The sequence below is a fragment of the Protomyctophum parallelum genome (assembly GCF_964188405.1).
Source record: "Protomyctophum parallelum genome assembly, chromosome: 4".
NCBI lineage: Eukaryota > Metazoa > Chordata > Actinopteri > Myctophiformes > Myctophidae > Protomyctophum > Protomyctophum parallelum.
In genome coordinates this window covers 30952133-30972611 of record NC_139700.1, presented here as the reverse complement: position 1 = coordinate 30972611, position 20479 = coordinate 30952133, and the positions used below count along the sequence as shown (strand labels likewise).

Below are 20479 nucleotides of genomic sequence, written 5' to 3'. Positions count from 1 at the left end.
TCCAATATAAAAACTATTGACAATTGATTCAATAACAAAAACATATATAATAAATCCGTATTTTGCTTATAATTATCTCAGAAATTGAAGAAAATAGTTGATCTACAAGCCGTTTTCACTATTTTGTTCAACAATGTACGGTATATGATTATGCGGCACAGGTATTAATAACCTCCCTTCACCTTTATTTGATTCATCGAAAAAGTAATCGATAGAATTATCACACATAAATTAAATAATGGCTAGTTGCAGCCCTCAGACAGGGATGGTAGGAGTAGGACTCATCGTGACCAGACTTACCCCATGCTTCCATTCATCAGCAGGAACAGGTTGTAGATGTGGGAGAAGATGAAGAGGAACAGGATGGTGCTGAAGAACATGGTCATCCAAGAGCCGTGGTCCTCACGGAACATTTTGAGACGCAGATATCGACCTGTCGGGAGCAGGAAAAAAATGACACGGCTGGTTAGTTGCTCTTCAAATTGTCCGCTTTGTAGGCTGGAATGATTTAATTCTACAGTGTAGAAAACCCACAAACATTCTTCTGTGTTCCATGGGGCACTTCTGTGTTGTTGGACAAATAAAATTACATTATTTTCAAAAGAAACGGGGTCTAATACTGGCGTTCCCAGTGGATCTCTGTGGCCAGTCTATTACCTCAATATGATGTCAGTCATCTATTTGCGCGAAGTTTCAACCCACTTCGGTTGACTTAATTATCTACTGTAGTATCTATCTAACAATTAATTCACGAAACCTGTGTGTTTGTGTGTGTCTGTCTGTCTCTCCCAGGCATAACTTGGGCACCGCGGCACTGCCCAACCGAACAGCCTCAAACTTGGCGTGTGTGTCCTACAGTATATAGGGGGACAGCGAATCTCTCTGTGTTTGGGACTGGGAGGGGGTACCGGCTTCCCTTATTGGCCAACCCGACCAGTTGGACATGTCAGACAACGACAATCAGGTAAAGGATTATTGCACAAACGGGTGGGCAATGTATTGCCGACTTGCACCATTCTGAGCTTTTCTAAAGTAAAGATATTCACAAATGTGAAAAATATTCTCGGATTTACTTCCTTAGCCTATACAGCACAAGAAATGTGGCCTGCGGACAGACAGACAGACCCAGACACAGGCCCTTAATCTAGACGGTCCCTTATAGCTGACACATCGTAGAAAAGTAGTTGTTTGGTGTTCGTCTGTGGACAGATTTTGTCCCCAGTAAAGTTCCCATCCCTCACTGTCAAAAACAGAATCTGTCTCCGAAGCGTTTAGTGAACACCTGTTCCAAAATGATTGACTGAAGTGCCCGCCTCCCAAGCCGGGCCTCATCCTAGGAGCAGCAATAAGGCCCATGGCACCATGGGTACCCGTGTCCTTCAACCTCAGGTCCACATACTGTCGCTGTGCAACACTGTTGTATCATCGAGCATAAATTAAGCATATCGTCTCTATGGGGTGCATGGAAACCTAATTTGTCCAAAACGTGTAACTTTTTAGGATTCAAATTCAAAAGTAGCAGATCTACATGTTTTCGAGCTTGCAGATCTGCTACTTTTGATGCTTTCGTGTAGGGTGTCAATTTACAAAAAAACAAACCCAAAAGTTACTAATCACAGTGTCAAAGCCACCTGCTTGAATTTAAGCACAATTTCTCCACTCAATCTGCTGCTTGGCACATGAAATGCCTTCCCGCCATGTGGACTATTTAATTATTCATTTATTTCTTTTTATCTTTATTTATAATAACTTGCATTATTTTGAAATGCAATCACAGCCCCGACATGGTTCCCAAACAGCTCTCTTTCTTGTAATCGTCTGATCATCTGATTATGTTATGTCTGTTTCCTGTCTGTTTTTACTCATGCCCAAAACCAAATTGCCTTTTGTGTGATGAATACATTTGTATTGAATTGAACAGAGTTCAAAGATGGGTTCAGTCTGGGCAAGGGCACCAGGCATGGAGGTATCAGAATAATCTGATACCATTCCTTTCCATTCAGTGTTGTTTTCGTCGACTAATACTATGTTGAAAAATGTTCGTCGACTACCTTTTTTCACTGACAAAAACTACATAAAAACGAAATAAAAACTAAGCCATGATGACTAAAACTATGACTAAATATACTGACAATTTCGTCAACAAATAAAAACTACACTAAAATGTTAGGAAGGGGACTAGTGGACAAGAGATCCAGTATAAGTAATTTTACACTTGGTTGCATGCTGAAAATAGCAAATCTACAAGCAGTAGTAGTAAATAGCAGATCTACAAGCTCACAACGCTTTGCTCTGCGACGTGTTGTGAACTTGTTACTTGCTATTTTACTATTAAAAACAGTCGTTTCATTTCATTTAGTTTCAGTCACATTTTAGTCACCTGGAATGTTTTAGTGTTAGTCTAGTTTTAGTCGAATAAATATCAGAAGATTTAGAAGATCTAAAATATATTTTGGTGGGCCTTGATGCCATCATTATCTCCAATTACGAGTTCAGTGTTCTTTAGACTCCAGCAACCGCCAGAGATAATATTTACAAGCACAAGTGGTTTAATTCTGAGGAGGATCCTATTCCTGGGTGTGATTTTCATTCATGTTTCACGAGCTGAGTTCAGCATGATTAGACTAATTATCCAAACAATTGTGACCCGTAGAGACAGAGAGAGAGAGAGAGATTGTGTGTGTGTGTGTGTGTGTGTGTGCACGCGTGCGTGTGTTTTCAATTTGAATCAAATTAAGGATAAATCTGTCTCTTGCAGAGCATGTGATTAAATCAGATAGTTCAGTGTTCTGTTCAGAATACATAATCACCCCCCTCGTCCTCCACTGTCATCCCTTGGCGAGGTTCAGTTCAAACAAAATAATGTCAGCCCTTTTGTCCCTGTTTTCTCTCGTCCATTGGGGTCCTGTATACTCAATTCATTGAAATTATGCGTATAGTATAACTATTTGACAGTTGACAGTTATATAAACCAAATATTACACCCCTTTAAATTAACATGGAGTAGCTATTAGCAGAGCTGCCAACCTGCACATATTTTGTGTACCAACCACGCAATTCTAGGCGTATAGACACCTAGAATTGCGTGGTTGGTACACAAAATGTGTGCAGGTTGGCAGCTATGTATTAGTCTTATTGCATATTTCTAATGCAGTAGAAGGGCCCTAACATATGCCATGCCTTACCTGCATATAGCGGGTTTAGAACCTTCCACTATCCGTAAACGGTCTCTTGCGGCCACGCAACCCACTATACAATTTGCCGACTCCACCCTTGCAGGTGGAGGTGTGGCTGTAGGCGTGTTGATGCGCTTTCCTTGAAATTGACCTATAGCTAAGCTAAGCCCCTCCCCAAACTGCTATGGTTAAGCTAAGCATAACATGGGTTAGACAAACCTCTCCACCAATAGTTTTCCTATATGATAAAACATTGTTTTAAAAAAGAAATGTCACACACATATTTCCCAGTGCATATGGCAGGCCTTGTTGACGGATTTGGAAGAGATTTTGAAGGTCTGGTTCCAAAAATGAACCAGTATTTAATGTGTAAAACGGGTGTCATTTCTAATCTTATTTCGCCTCAGCGCAGCGTTAAGTCTGTTTAATTAATCCAAACATTTATTTTCGCTTCATAGAGACAACACAATCACGATCTATATACCAAATGAAAACTGGAACCTCATAGATTAACAGAACTTCATAAAAAAGTGTTCTTGGCTGTTGTGGGGGTGCGGCACGAGGGCGGGCGAGGCGCGGCTCTTCCATGGGCCATAGTGTAATGCAACATTGCACTGGGGGTAATGGGTAATGCATAATGGATTGGGCTGTCTTCTCTTAAAGGCAATGGCATGTGGCACGGTGATTGGTTTCATTATTGTAACGCTCAAACCACACCTATGCATAATAAATAATAAATGTAACAGGTAGCGGAGGTGTTTTAACCAACCAGGGCCCAGTATTCAAATATGGGGTGGGACCAGGGGAGCAGTCAGACAGATATTTTGTGAAGCCACAAGGAAATCGGGATTTCCTGAAAGTTCATATAATGGCCTGTTGTGGCGCTGTCATTGGGCCCAAAAAAACCCATAGCCCCATAGAAGTCCATGTATTTGGGCCCAACTTCACCTAGACTGTATTACCTTAATAAACATGGTCATGAATACTTTTTGCTTCCAGTCACTAGTTTAAAGTCTCATTTCTAATATCATAATTTTCTTTTTGGAAAATGATGGTCCCATTTATAAAAAAAATGACCATAAAGTCGCGCATGGTCTGAGGGGCGTGGCTACCGTTACAGTCTATGAACGGGATCCCCCACCCACTCGAGTCAAAATAAAAACTAACGAAGAAGAAGGGGGGAAGTCCCGCCTCGTTGTCTGGGCCAGCCAATGGGCCAGCTGGGCCCAAACGGATCTAGAAAGATGGCGACTTACAATTCAAGGACTTCATTTTACGTTCATGTTAGACCCGGGGAACGCTTTGTCCATATTTTTTACAGTCTATGGGTGGGACATTGCAAAAATAAATCTAACACTGAGAAGGACGAGAATAATATCCATGCAGTGATATTAGTATCAATACGCATGGCTACTAAATGCCAGACATCTGCCATTTTAAACAAACACTGTGAATTGTGTTCAAGTCGCATTTGCCCGAGACCTGCCACCCTGCATCAGCTGCCAACCTCCTACAGTAAAGCACAGCCCCTGCTGTGCGACATGTTGCTCACGCACACACACACGCACACACACACACACACGCGCACACTCACACCCACCACACTTCAAGGCAGGCACTCCCTTCTGCTGCCTTCTGATCCAGTGCCAGAATGCAGCCATCTTCCTAGGAACAACTCTTTGTTTTGTTTGGTTGCAAGCCAGCTAGCCTCCCTTTTTCAGCTACAGCCCCTGGGAGAGAGAGAGAGAGATGCTTTGTGTCTGTGTCCACACACACACACACACACACACACACACACACACACACACACACACACACACACACACACACACACACACACACACACACACACACACACACACACACACACACACACACACACACACACACACACACACACACACACACACACACACACACACACACACACACACACACACACAGAGAGAGAGAGAGAGAGCAGGTAGAATGCTCCATTTATTTTCCTATTATAGCCAGACGTGTCTCCAATAGCTTACATGCTGTTCGGTCTCAGCTCTTTTTATTCTCTCTGTTGCACATAATAAAAACAAACAAAGTGGGTTTATTTGGAGAGCATCATGATCACTGCCCCCCTCCCCCCGATATGCCCAGACATGGAGACTGACTGTTGGGAACGATGGGATGGAAAGATGGCCAGCAGAGCCTCAGGACATAGATCGGCGTCATCCCAAAGCCTATATTAAATAATATGTAAGGCAAGGACTGTTGATTGGCCAGTAACCACTGAGGGTGGCAGTTGGGGCAAACGTTCACCCCAAAACATGATTTACAATAGCCTGTGCCGAGGGACATAACTCGAACGGAGCTCAAGCTAAATTCACAGCGTTCTGCTTGGCGGTGACTCTCGTGGCTCAAGTTTGCTTGAGATGGCAGTGGCAGTGGTATCTGAATCATCAGATTCAGATGACTCCACCCTCCTCCTCTGTGCATCATCATTATCATCCTCCTCACTCTCAACTTCCTTGTCCTCTTGGCCCTGGTGCAGGTAATACAAAATTGCATGCTCTTTGCCTTTTTACTGGGAGATCATCCTAAAACAATAAAACTCTGATCAAGGAAGAGAACCCAGACAAGTACCATCACATCGTGCCATTTCTTGGTCCTTTCCATACACATGCAGTGTGTGATGATGAGTGCCATCAACAGGCGCTACAAGGAGAGTGAGCTAGGAGATTTTGCGGGAGGAGTCATTGCTGAGGGATCCGTTGATTGTGCGATGAAAGGCAAGCATTATAAGAGGGGGCTGCGTTGCTTGAGTCTGATGTATGAGGCACTAATGAGTCAGCTGGCCAAGGAGAGGCTGATAACAGAGGAGACAAGAGAGAATCTTGATATTCTGAGAATACAAGTCTCTCCCTGGAAACCTGTGCTGATCTCAAGAATCACATCAGCAAGCTTTTCTCACAATTAGAGGTCAGTGATATGGCAGACTACTGGGGGGACTTCCTGTCCATGACTTATGTGCTAATGCAGAATGTGCATGCAGTCCATATCTGCAATTGGGAAAAGTATGCCAGCTCTTTGCGTGCTATGCAGCCGTGGATGGTAGCATACGACAACAATAAGTATGGGAGGTGGCTGCCTGACTTCTGGGCGATGCTGACAGCTCTCCCTGCTGAACAGGTTGCCTTCCTTCGTACTAACTTCACTCAGTCCATCACAGGTAATCACTATTCCAACATGGCCTAGGACATGTGGAATGTGGATTGAATGTACAATGAACAAGGGCAGCAAAATTAAGTCAGGCTGGCATCTCATCATCCAAAATGAAAAGCAGTTGCTGGTGCACTCCAGAAATGTTAACAATATGGCCCGCATAAGAGTAACACTCTTGCCACCCGAAAAGAAGCCAAGAGGAAGCACATGGAATTGGTTGGTCTATGTCTACAAGGTGTCATCCATCCATCATCATTGCCCACCATTGTGATGCTCACCGTATCATCTGTGTGAATGAGAATGACCCATACGATGCAGCATACTCGACTAAAGATGATGAGTGAGACCTGCGTGTACAGGGTAAGGCACATGTACCCAACACGTACATGACATTGAATGACCCCTTCCCCTCTGCCAAGGCATTCAAAACACTACTGTGTAGTGTCAGTAACAAGGAGCGGTTGCACAAATGAATATGCAGCTACCTCACAGACCTGGCAAAGAATGTGAATGCGGCGATTGTATATGCTGTTGGCCCACATTACTTCAACTTGTCAACACAACAACCGATGGAAGACTATCATTGAGCAGTCTGAAGCTGACATCATCCTATTCACCGTTAATGCAGGCTGTGATGCCAACTCAGGTTTCTATTGCAAAGGAAAATCGTCAGTGTAAAGTGTCAAATAGCTCTGTGGCCGGGCAGGAGCTCTCACGGTATGGAAATAGCCTTGACCACTGTCTGTGTCAAGGTACTGTCCTTAAGAAAGGACAGTACTGTGTGAATGTGTGTGAATGCAATGCAATTTTTTTTAATTTTTTTTACAGTATAGGACTATACTATGGTTTAAAATATGGTTATTTCAACTAATTTGCTTAATCTAATCTAATTCCTAATAAAGGATGGGTAAATGCAGACGACAAATTTCACATCTAGTCAAAAAAATACTCCAACTAGAAAAAGTGCCCTTCTGGGCACAGGTCTCCACCAGGTTATCCACAGATCCGTGCAGTTAGAGGTAAAAACACTTTTCGGCCAGTTATAGCGCCACCTTGAGGCTGAGTTCAAATTGTTCATGTGGCATTTTGTCCTCGGCCTAGTGGGAATGTGGGTGCACAATTTCACGGAAATCACGCGATGTGTTCATGATTTGCAGCATTTTGTTTGAAACTGAGCACTCCTGTGAACTTTGGAAGCCAATCTTAACCAATCAGGATGGAGTCTGAGAAATCTGAAAGACTGGTTTGGTTGAATGGCTCTAGAGAGACTGTGTACCAATTTGCGTGATGTTTGGACAAAATCTGTAGGTGTGCTGTGCAAAAACTTGTTTTGCACAAAGCGGCCTCCTGGTGGCGCTATAACAGGCCGTTCTGGAAAGTTTGGGGCAGAGGTTCATCGTTGGCATCCAGGGAGTGTGTGTGCAAAATTTGGCATCGACCGGGTTAACAGTGGCCGAGATTAGCTGCTAACGGACGGACACACACACACACACACACACACACACACACACACACACACACACACACGGACGGACGGACGGACGGACGGAGTGCAAAACATACTCTCTCCCCATGCCTTCGGCCTGGTGGAGACAATTAGTTATTATTAATTATTACCGACTCGATGAAATTGTTCAAACCCAGCCATTTTGAATGTGCCACAACCAGCAGCGATGTTTTGAATATATACTGTATATATAGTTTTCTTTTTTTTGGGGGGTGAAAGCCACAGCATACGTTTCACTCCGTGCTATTTCAAGGCTCATCACAGTCGCATAATTGAATTGTCTTGCATGGGTGAACTTAATTGCCTCAAGTGCCAATGAGCCTGCATGGGCTTCAGAATGGAGGAGGGTCCAGGGGGTGTGCTTCTACAGCCACTCGCCACGCCAGCATGCCCTCTCACAGTAGCAGTGTTATTTCTGGCAACTAATAGTTTAGTTTTAGTCATAGTCTCTTGAATAGTTTTCATTTATAGTTTTAGTCACATTTTAGTCACCTGGAATGTTTTAGTGTTAGTCTAGTTTTAGTCGAATGAAGGTGACATTCACACCAGAAAGCTTTGCTGCGATTAAAACGAATCCTGCTGCACATTGTCAGAAACTTCACTTCGTTTGGCAGGTGTGAAGCTTCATTCGAAACCTAATGCGTATCAAAGAACCGCATTCTACTCCGAGCAAAAACGGGGGTTTCGCTTCGCTTCCAATCGCACTTGATTACGATTCGGTGCAGGTGGGAATGCAATCCGCAGTAAATAAAGGAAATTAAGCAAACAATGGCGGGTGAGGAGCTGAACACAGTTGGAGACGGAGAAGGCATATTTTACGTAGCGCAAAGATGTCTGTCTGTCTGTGCTGTAAACATGGAGTGCTGCCTGTCACTGTGGGGACTGGGGAGTAGGGACTTTCATCTCGATAAACTTGTAAACATTTTGCGCTGCTGTCTGTTATATCAGTGTGCTCAGGGCTGTGCCTCCATGCCCAAAAGAACAGTGCGTGGCTGCGTGCGTATAGTGAGAGAGAGAGAGAGAGAGAGAGAGAGAGAGAGAGAGAGAGAGAGAGAGAGAGAGAGAGAGAGAGAGAGAGAGAGAGAGAGAGAGAGAGAGAGAGAGAGAGAGAGAGAGAGAGAGAGAGAGAGAGAGAGAGAGAGAGAGAGAGAGAGAGAGAGAGAGAGAGAGAGAGAGAGAGAGAGAGAGAGAGAGAGAGGTGTCCAGTCCCAGACGGCACGACACATGCACGTTATGACTATAATTTTATCACCATAGATTTCACTGTGTAGGCTAGTTTATGAATTGGAACACATTGATAAAGGTCCCCCCTGCTGCGTTTCCAATTGCTGCGGATGGCAGTGTGAAGGCAAACCGCAGCAAATTAAATATGCAAGAATCCCAATTTCTCCGCCCATTCGCATCAAGTCTTATTAGGTATTAGGTGAGAATGTGACCTAAATGTCATAAGGGTTTAGTCGACTAAATCTACGACTGAAATGAATTTCGGCGGGCCTTGATGCCGCCGTATGTTATTACACTTGCTGAAAATATCCGATCTACAAGTAGTAGATCGGCTATTTTCAGTGTGCAACCTAGTGTAAAATGACTTATACTGGATCTCTTGCAGTCCACTAGTCCCTTCCTAACATTTTAGTCTAGTTTATATTCGTCAACGAAATTGTCAATATATATAGTCTTAGTTTTAAGTCATCATTGCTTAGTTTTTATTTAGTTTCCATTTAGTTTTAGGCAGTGAAAAAAGGTAGTCGACGAACATTTTTCGTCGACAAAAACAACACCCTCATGCTCTCACAGCACATCTGGATGTGTGTGTGTGTGGCCCTTTCTGGATCAGGGCCCACTTGAAATTCTTGAAAGTGTTCGCAGTCCACCATGTTGCCCACTTAGTTAGCACGGCTTCCACGTAACACGACGGGCATTTTCAGAGCATGATACACAAATTGCATTCTGGCTTGGATAAATGGGTATATAAACATAGTATAAATGGTAAATGGTGCATTGCTTTACATAGATTGTGCATTACATTCACACCCATTCTTTCATATTCACCAATCACCGACGGCGGAGGAAACCATGCAAGGCACCAACCTCACATCAGGAGGTTCAGAGTCTTGCTCAAGGACACTTCGACACTAACTCTAGTTCAGTCAGACAACTCTTAGAGTGAATTTAGAATATATATCTATTGAGCATAATTGAGCATAGATATATGAAGCATAGATTGGCGTCAGGGCTCTGTCCCTATTCATTCCCTGTATAACATTAACATTTTAGTTAGGTTATATAAGCCAAATAGAAATACAGGGAATTAATACAACTCCAATACAGGGGGATCTAGAAACAGAACCTACACAGGTGGATGCTGGGGAGGAGGTGGGATTTGCAAAAACTTAATGAGCAGCAGGTTAGCAGCAAGCGAGGCAGGGAGACAGCAGCAGCAGCGCACGTCCGCACAGCAGGAGAGAAGCCAGGAAGGAGCAGGTAGCCGCTCTGATTAGGTAAGAGTGCATGAGACTAGTCACCATCAGATCAGGTAGGCTCGCTCACGAGTTGTCTGCCTGAACTATAGCTACGCAAGCTTCGCATCATTAGTATATGGAGACCAGAGCAGAATGAAAATACCACATCGTTGTTTACAAGCATTCACCATCTACAGTACACAGTATGACTATGAAATAAAGTGTCCAAAACATATACATATCTCTAATATCAACTGAATATCAACTTGTGGATATTCAGGACAAAATCATATATTTCTAATAGTCATATACAATAATATAAATGTCCTGTTCTTCCATAAGGATAATGATGGCCTACTGATCATGGCATTGTTATCTACCCAGAAATATGTATGGTTGTGGCGATGCCATGATGATTCGGTCTATATCCTAAAGTTCCAATTTATCGGTATCGCTTTTTTTTTTTACTTCACCGTGATTCTTTAATAATAATAATAATCATCTGTATTGTCCCCAAAGGGATATTTGTCTTCACAATTCCAACACCAACAAAAAACAACACAAACCCATATGACACAACAACGTATCACCATGTCATATTATCATTAAAATATTGAGTTTTGGCGGTCCCTCTTGCAACATCCTCAAGGCCCAACCAATGGGCACCGGACCACAGGTTTGGACTCACTAATCAATACTATTCAGGCAAGCCCTCTGAAAAGCCAGACTTTCATTGTATTACTATACTTGCCGTGCAGCGAAAATATAGCTTGCAGATATGGCTATTTTTGGCGCGTGTGAGTGACACGTGTGCGACACGGACTTGCTGCGGGGCATGAATTAGGCATGACGTGTCACACGTCCTCACCCCCACACAGGCCTGGATGAGCAGTGATTCATGCCCACCTTCCTCCCACCTGGTGGCTCGGCTCAGCAGGGAATGACACACACACACACACACACACACACACACACACACACACACACACACACACACGTCACACACAGGCACACGTGCACACACACACGAGGCAATAATGTATGCATGCACATGCACCAGGTGGTTAAACATCCACATAAACTGTCGGGATTCATTCTACACAATAATGTTGCCCTGGGGCTTCCTTGCACAGATCCTCAGCATTCTCTCCTGATCAGCCTCAATATAATTGTATTCATTCTCAAAATGTAAATTCAAGCATGAGGAGTTGTCGCCATCTAGTGGTTAAACACTAGACATAAATTACAGTCCCAACTCATTTCTATTCCAGCAGGTTTGATCCTTATCTCCAAAGTCAATACAATGTCTTCCTTTCCGTATAATAGGCAAAATGAAAGAATCTGATGTGGCTTCTGTCGGAGTGCAATGCATTGTGAGCTTGTAGATTTTTCACTATTTTAAAATGTTTTTCAAAATAATGATAAAAGAAAAGCAATGGTTTTGGATATACAAGCGACGACACATAACATTTATATATTTCTTTTATAGCAGGATTACCCTCCCTCATGTCGGTTATGCAGCAGTCCCACACGTTCACACTAGCCTCGCGTGGCCAGTCAGAACCAGGCTACGTTCACACACCTTGGGGACACAATTATGGTGTCCAGTATGACTCAGTGTTCTGCTACTAGCCATTAGAATATTGCAGTGTAACAGCGGGGTTAATTGCCTTGCCCAAAAGGTACCATAGCAGAGGATGTTCCTTCCATGCTCGCTCTGTATTGACCCAGTGACAAGCCTGAATCTCTGTGGCCCACTAACAAGAAAATATTCTGGCCTCAATCAAGGCATAATGTTATCACAGCATACATGCAGCTTATTTATAGCCGTAATCGCACTATTGACAGTTTACACCCACGTGCGTGTGCACATACACACATTTACAATGGTTGTGACTTGTGAGGACATCAACGATTGTATGAATGCCATTTTTACTGAAATAGCGAAAATAGTGATCTAAGCTCCCAACCTGATATAGTCAGAATTGCTATTTTTGGTGTGCGACACCGGTAAATGGTGCATTTATATAGCACCTTTGGCTTTATCGAAGGCGCTTTACATAGATTGTGCATTACATTCACACACATGCATACACTGATGGCGGAGGAAACCATGCAAGGCACCAACTTGCACAACTGGTAGGCCTACTGTACAGTATGTGATAATGCTGGCCGATGAAGCAGGCCAGTCCACAAATTCATCTTAGGCATTTTATTTACCTTGAAAAGTGCATTAAACAGTGCAAGCCGGTGACAAATACAAAAAATAATAATACTGGCCAAAATGTTCCAAAAATACAATACTAGCTGGCTAAACAAAACGGGTACTGTTAGGCCTACAGGCTTATGCCTCCTACATTGAGGCCCTGGCTCGCAGCTCTCCCCTGTTCTAGTCTCAGCCTCAAGTCACACTGAACTTTTCCTCATCCCTGCTCTTAACAGGTGGGACTAACCAAATACAATCATAGTAATTGGTATCGATTATCTCATACAAAGGCCAATCCAGGCCCATGAGTACCACAGACGAAAAGTCCAAATTTCATTCTGACCCCTCCACGAAAAGGCCTCGTCATTATATGATTATGAACCGTCACTTCCAATGTAGCTGGTTTGTCAATTGATCAAGTTGACTTAATTTGGCAGGTCTGTGTCCTCACACAAGTACAGTAATACAAGCTTGTGCGCGCGCATGCACACACACTCACTCACTCACTCACTCACTCACTCACTCACACTCTCTCTCTCTCTCTCTCTCTCTCTCTCTCTCTCTCTCTCTCTCTCTCTCTCGTCATTCAGAGTTAAGGCAGGATGTGTCCTAGGCTAGCAGACAGCTGGGAGGCACACAGCTGGTGGAGGTGCACGGACGTACAGGGAGATGTGTGTGTTCAGTGTGAGCACTGTCTCCACTCAACATGATCCCACATTTCATCAACACATCTGTCCTCAGCAAACAGGGTAAGTACAGCCTAGGGCTGGCCAAATAACTCAATGTCTATCCAAACTGGTATTTTACAAACAATAGGCTAACCCACTTAATCTTGGCTCATGTAGGTTCATCAAGAAGCAAGGTTTCTTTTGGCTACATTTTTATGTTTGTTTGCTATGGCCAGGGATAGGCTATATCAACAAATGGACACAAAGATTATTATTTTTTAATCGACTAAATTGATTAGTCTACTCGATCCACAACGAGTTGAGATTTATACAGGTATGTAGATCGGCTATTTTCAATACATGTTTTTATAATCATTATTAATCGTTAAAAGTTTGAAATAACCGTGATGTTGTCATATCGCCCAGCCCTATAGTACAGCCTAACACTGTTTATTTGTGTAACCAGCAACCACAAATGTAACTAAATTGACCTGTAAGGGGCCATTTGGTTACGCTCTCAGAGTTACAAAGTATACACTTGAGTATATTACTGTGTAGCTTAAATACAATACGCCTGAATTCCTTGGATGGAATCTATAAAGGTATATCTCTAAGCTTTCTGTTAAACATTACATCATCATCATACTATAATTCACTCAATGTCTGTCTGTCTGAATGTCTGAAACACTGTCGTAGCTCCTCACTGGATCGCTCCGACTTTTCACACAGGCAATGACCATAATTACGGAGGTCTTAACAAAGCCCTTTTTTCAAATTAACAAATTATTGATTAATAATAAATTTTATAGTGCATTCAAATTGCCCATCATCAGAGCTACAGTTACAACACTTGGAGGGGAGGTTCATAATAATTATTAAAATTAATGTAATGAATAATTAAATCCGTCAGCCTCATGGTGGCGCTCTAACAGCCCACAACCGTAGGTCGTACAATTACTGCTAAATAAGGTAACATAAATAGCAAACTAATAATTATAGTATACTATATACTTTTTGAAGTTTAGCAACAGAAAAGTTCAGCAGAATATCATAAATCTGTCTATAAATTATATAAAAAAGCCTTTTAAAATGCCAGTGTAAAGTGTCCTAACCATTGAACTATTGGGTCTGTCTGTCTGTCTGTCAAAGTAAGCCTACTGACATCATAGTGTACTCTCATAACGTGTTCTGCAGTAGTACAGATTAACCACTTCTAGACTTAGTAAACTGACCTGAGTTGTCTCTGTACTTGGACCGCTTTTTTTCTGTCTACACCCAAATCTCTTTGCCAAAAATAGCCGATCTACTGAACCTCAGCATCCATATTCTGGGGGCACTACGACATTTCTCGTGTAGGCCTATCTAAATATATAATGTTCCCCCGGGAATATGGGTGATGGGGATCAAGTGCTTGCAGCAGAGTATAATATTTGTCCATTCTATCTTTCACTTGTCAAATAGACAGAACAGTGTATGCTGAAATGTGATGATCACAAAAACAGTTTTCCGCTGAGATGGACAAGATTGAATACACTATCTCAGATTAAATGCAAACAGACCCAGATATGATTGGGGCCAATAGATCAACATCCCGGGTTTCACTCTCTTGGCAGCAGACGTTCAAACATTCGGTTCCTGGAAACTAGACTATGGAGACAGCTTGGCTTGGCTCTGTGTTGTAAATCAATTATCACATTGGCCAAGGTTATACAGCCGCTCAACCGCCGGCTGGGGTTGGATAACAAAAGGTAACAATGAATGGCCTCCGATAATTTCTTTGCCACATACACATCGCCTTATTTATTCACAAAGACGACGAGAAAACAGCATTTGATCAATACTCCCATTATCTATTTAATTAATAGATTAACGCTTGTGTGACAGAGGAAATGGCTTAGTTGTGCGATCCTGATAGAAACTCAATCTAAGCCATTTAACTACTTATGTCCCAGTATACTTTATTGTGCAATGAATAGTGGTTGTAGCTGAGTGGGTAGGAACCAGAAGGTCCCTGTTTCACGTCCTGCCCCCTGTATATGTGACAAAGTGCCTCTGAGCAAGACACAGATGTCAAAGCGCTATATTCTGATAGTAATCAGAGTGTTTGTTCAGTGACGAGGGTCTCTCTTGTTCTTTAATAAACAGAACATATATTTGGGCTGCAAATGTTCAGCCAATCAGAGAGAGTACCCATGTATCAGCTTAAATTTGATAGTGTTACCGTTCCAATTTTGTCTGCTCTTTGTGTCATTACTCATTACATCCATTTTCACTTGTTTATCCTGTATCCTGTGTGAGTTCTCTTTCCTGATTGGATACAATTGGTATCCCGAACTGAGAATGAGTTTTCTGTTTACTAAAGAGCTGGAGAAATGAGGAGACTTACTGAACAAACACTCTAGTCAGAATCAGAATATGGAGCTATTTAACACTTATTTTACCCCAAACATATCACTTGCCCTACCTTTAACCGTTAACTGCTCCCCGATCGCTGTATCGCTGTACTGCTTAATATAGTTAAATAATCAATCATTTCAGTAGCCAGAGCGTCAAAATGTCTAAATCTAGTCAACAAGGCCTGCACTTGAAAGTGTGCATGACATTATTTCAATAAACTAGAAATACACAAATGTTAGAGGGAGAAACCGTATCGAACTCAATCAACTTTAACGACTGTCCGACACGGAAAGAAGAAGACTAGGGTGATTAGTTAGATCATTGTCATCACCTGGGTGGGTGAGTCATGCATAACCTTCCCAAATAAATTATTAATCAATACCTATTTTTGTCATGTAGGCTACACAGACACACCCCCCCCCCCCCCCCCCAAGTATAATGCTTAATTAATGTGTTGATATACTAAGATATTAAAAAAATATACAAAACAACAATGTGCTTCTCGATTAATTTGATCAATCGAAAAAGCCAACAATCGCTATAAGAAAGTAACACTCTATAGTAACACTACAGTAGCTCATTCTCCCCTCCAGAGCCGTTCCTGCAGTTTCTGAACCAAACAGCGTTCTGCAGTCAGTTTGAGGGGGGGAAGTGGTACTGCTACATCCTGCTGGTGTTCTTCACCTTCGCCATGCCCGTGGGCATCCTGGGCAACCTGGGCGCCATCATCAACTACACCTGCTTCCAGGAGCGCTGGACCAGCAGCAGGGTGTTGCTGCTCAACCTGGCCCTGTGCGACTCGGCCTGGATCTTCACGCTCCCCGTCACCATCTACTTCAGCCTCCAGAGGCCCTACCTCAAAGGTGCAATAGGGGATCTTCTTGTTGTTTGGTCAAATAAGTGTAGTAGCGCTATATTATCATAGTCATCATTCAGTAACAGGGTTTTCCTGTCTCTCCAGCTCTTTAATATAAATAAAATGTTCAGGTCAGCATTAGATAACCATTTGCTTCCAATCAGGAGAAAATACTCCACAAATAATATTGATCAGCTTGTGTTCCAGTTCCAATTTTGTCTGCTCATCACTTCCAATTTAACTTGTTTGTTGTTTTAAATCCAAGAACTTCAATCTTAAAGAATGGTTACACTAGACAACGAAACCTGTGACTTTATGTAATCTAATAATCTAGGCTAGTGCACTTTAACAGCGAATCCTGTATTACTTGAAAGCAATACTGCAGTTTATGCACAAGTTACTTTGGTCACTAATCTGTATTGCCGTATAAAGAATGCTGCTAAACCACTCTATAGATTACACCCTTGTACATTGTTCCTGTATACGTTTTTATAATTTGTTTCCTAAATGTATTCCACTGTCTGCCTGTTTTGTTTTCATGTTTTGTGGATTAGTTTTGCAGATTAGCATTTTTGCTAAATCCGGTATTAGTTCTAATTCTTTTTTTCTTTTTTTTTTAAACCAAAACAAATACCCATTCCACTCCCTTTAAAGACATGCAGATCTTCTGCCAGTTCAAGAAGGTCTTCTTCAACATCAACATCTACGGCAGCATCCTCTTCCTCACCCTCATCAGCTTCGACCGCTTCGCCGGCACGGTGCACCCCATCGGCTCCCTGCGCTGGTGGGGCGTGGGCCGCGCCAAGCTGTGCACGGCGTGCGCCTGGATCGCGCTCTTCCTGGGCTCCATCCCCGACCTGTTCGTGGCGTTCGCCGTACGACGTCCGGGCGGCGTGACGGCGTGCATGGACCACATCCAGGGCCCGTTCGCCTACGTCAAGACGGTCACCATCGTCAAGACGCTGCTGGCCTTCGGCCTGCCCTTCGGCGTCATGCTGGTGTTCTACGTCATGACGGTGCGCGTGCTCCGGGGGCGGGGTCTCGCCAATTGCAGGAGGCTCCGGCGCGGCCAGCGCGGCGGGGTCTGGGGGAAGCCCCTGCGGCTCCTCACCGCCGCCCTGGTGGTGTTCGTGGTGTCCTTCGTGCCGTACCACGTCATGATCATCACGCTGGTGTTCATGAGGTGCCGTGACCAGGTGACGCCGGCCAACACCAACGTCCTATACGCCTCCTACGAGTTCTTCGAGGCCCTGTGCAGCGTGAGCAGCTGCCTGGACCCTGTCATCTACATCCTGGACAGCGAGAAGCTCCAGAACAGGCTGCTGGCCTGCAGGAGAGGCCAGTACAGGAGGGCGTTCTGCAGAGCCAGCAGGAGGGTTGAGGCCATTCGGTGACATTTAGAGTTTTGTGTGATTGTGTTAAGTCACTTCATGGTTCTCAAGCCTTTTCATGTCAAAGAACCACAAATAAACATGAATTTGGCTGTGGATCCATCTGAAAATATGTTGTGTCAGGGAGAACATTTGCGTTGATAAAATGTTTAAATAAATATTCAAAAATGTTCAAATGCAAGGCAGATCTACAAGAACGGGTCACATCGCAATACATTGTGAACCAAATAGCACATGTAGGCTACAGTATGCAGGGTTAACCCATTAAGACCTGAGGCCATACAAATGCCTTTTAACCCATTCTGACCTGAGATCAGATTCATACGAGGTTTCCACCGGACAAACACCGGGTCTGATTAACCCATTCTGACCTGAGATTTTTTCAAAAATAGCAGACCTACAAGCTCGTATCGCGCCACTCAGTGGCGCGATACGAGCTTGTAGATCTGATACTAGAAGAAGTGCCCCTCGGGGCACCAGGATTGATATTTGGATAAAATCTGAAGGACTAATATTAAAAAAGAGTGTTGCACATAAATGGGCCTCCTGGTAGCGCTCGGAAAGGCAGAATTGAAAAATGCAGGCCAGATGTTTTTCCTTGGGCTGTAGGGAGTGTGCACATAATGTTTTGTGCATACAAAGTTTTATGCAGATCGGTGCATGTAAAGACGTGACTTGGCCTGTTATAGCACCACCATGAGGCTGATTTGAAAAAGGTCAAGTGGCATTGCTTCCTCAGGCTAGATATGCGTGCACAGTTTCACTGCACTCGGTTCATGATTTGCAGCATTTTGTACAAAACGGGCCAGTCTTGAAAACTTTGGAAGGCAATCTTAGCCAATCGGTGTAGAATCTGAGAAATCCAACAGGCTCGCCGTGATCACATATACACACTACACAGATCATGTGTACAGATTTGCATGAGATTTGGATGAAATTTGTGCTTCTTCCACTAGTGTCTACAGCATAGACTAGTCATCTTTATTGTCACAGGTTTACAAGTGTATAACAGTGGGTGAAATTCATCTAATGGTGGTATAGGTCCATGAGGAAAGGAAAAGCCAAAGGCCAATCTGATGATTGACAGGCGATGGTCATCATGCATTGTTCCGCATTTTGCTGTCGGGCAGAAACCTCTTATCTCTATATTTTAACTTTGATGTTTTAACTTTTTTGTAAATTGACGCCCTACTTGATCATACAACAGCGTCCCACAAAAGCATCAAAAGTAGCAGCAGTAGCATCTGCAAGCTCGAAGCTCGTTTTGGGCTTGTCGATCTGCTACTTTTGCTATTTTTGAATTTGAATCCTGAAATGTAACAGTTTTGTTAGCCTATTGGTTTCAACTTTCCACCCGACAGAGACAATATTATGGTTCTAGAGAAAACAGAGAAAAGCAGTGCTTGATGGCAAAAACAACATCCAATCCTCCATTGGTAGCTGTGTGTGGTGAGATGGGATGTTGGCAGTGCTCACCTGCTGGCTGCTGGAAACTAGAAAACAGCTCCTAATCAAATATAGTGTTTGGCAGTGCACTGCACTGGAAACTCAATCTGAAACAATGGATGGAATGGAAGCAGTCATGATGAAAGAAGTAAACAGAGCGGGCACTGGAAAACCAAAACATTCCCCTGTGTCTGTTTGTCACATCTGATGCACTGATACTCACTTCCTCGAAAGTATTATTTTCTCCATTTGCTGCTTCTTGTCTTACAGCAAGCACTGTATGTTAAATAGTGGTATCAAACATAAATATCAGACGGCCTGTGTTTAATTCAGTCTGACCAGCAGCACGGAAACGTGATAGAAAAATGAATGTGGAAATGATGGCTCCTTTCTTTCTTCTATGAATTATCCGGTGCCGTTTCTTGTGAATGAATGAATGAATGTGCATGTTCAGAAATATTCATAGCCTAAATGTTCACATTCCTTTCAAAATAGCAGATCTACAAGCTCACATCACATTGAGAGCTTGTATACAGTGCATTGTATTATTTTCAAATGAGCTGATCTACAGTATAGGGTCAAAGTGGTTAAACTGCTTTGGATGCTATATTAAAACAGTTTAAGAGCCATAAACGACAAGACGTCTAATTGCCAATTATGGACGGGATGCCACGGAAGACAAGACGTGCTCCCTTGAAAAAAAAAAGAAAAAAGAAAGGGTGAATCTGTGCACTGTGTGAATCTTGTTTAAGTGCACTGTGTGAATCGTGTTTAGGTCCAGTGCATGTGTTTCATATATTTCAGGGCATGCTACTTTCTTTTCCCATTGTCAGCACGCCTACACTCCTCAGTGTTCCCAAACTTTTTAGCCTTCGACCCAAAATAATTTGATGTCTTCCCGTGATCAAAACTAGTGAAAAAAAAACTAATCTTCAAGCTCACAATGCGGCGCAAAGCATAACTGTGCCTTGGTTGTGTGCCTGATGAATCCGGAGATGTGCTGAAAAAACAGCTATGGGAGAGACCTTGTTAAAACATGGCTATGAACCAAAGGAGTCATACGTCTTCAGTAAATACGCAATTTCCTTCTGGTTGTTTTTTCTCTGTTTGCCAAATCTCTCGTCATTATTCGTTCTCTCTCTCTCTGTGTGTGTGTGTGTGTGTGTGTGTGT

At 43.1% G+C, this 20479-nt stretch overlaps 2 protein-coding genes across 2 annotated transcripts in view; one reads left to right on the top strand and one right to left on the bottom strand.

The window, feature by feature from the left end:
* tmem117 (transmembrane protein 117) overlaps window positions 1-20479 on the bottom strand; it is a 95180-nt gene that overhangs the window by 48625 nt on the left and 26076 nt on the right. The window contains exon 3 of the mRNA XM_083763855.1: window positions 301-433. Coding sequence (XP_083619981.1) covers window positions 301-433 — 133 coding nt within the window. The remainder of the gene's footprint in view (window positions 1-300; window positions 434-20479) is intronic.
* LOC310857984 (P2Y purinoceptor 1-like) lies at window positions 6261-17864 on the top strand (the record flags this gene model as incomplete). The annotated part of the gene is made up of 3 exons (XM_083764028.1): window positions 6261-6381; window positions 16208-16477; window positions 17125-17864. 3 exons carry the CDS (start codon window positions 6261-6263, stop codon window positions 17862-17864), a joined length of 1131 nt encoding a protein of 376 aa, XP_083620154.1.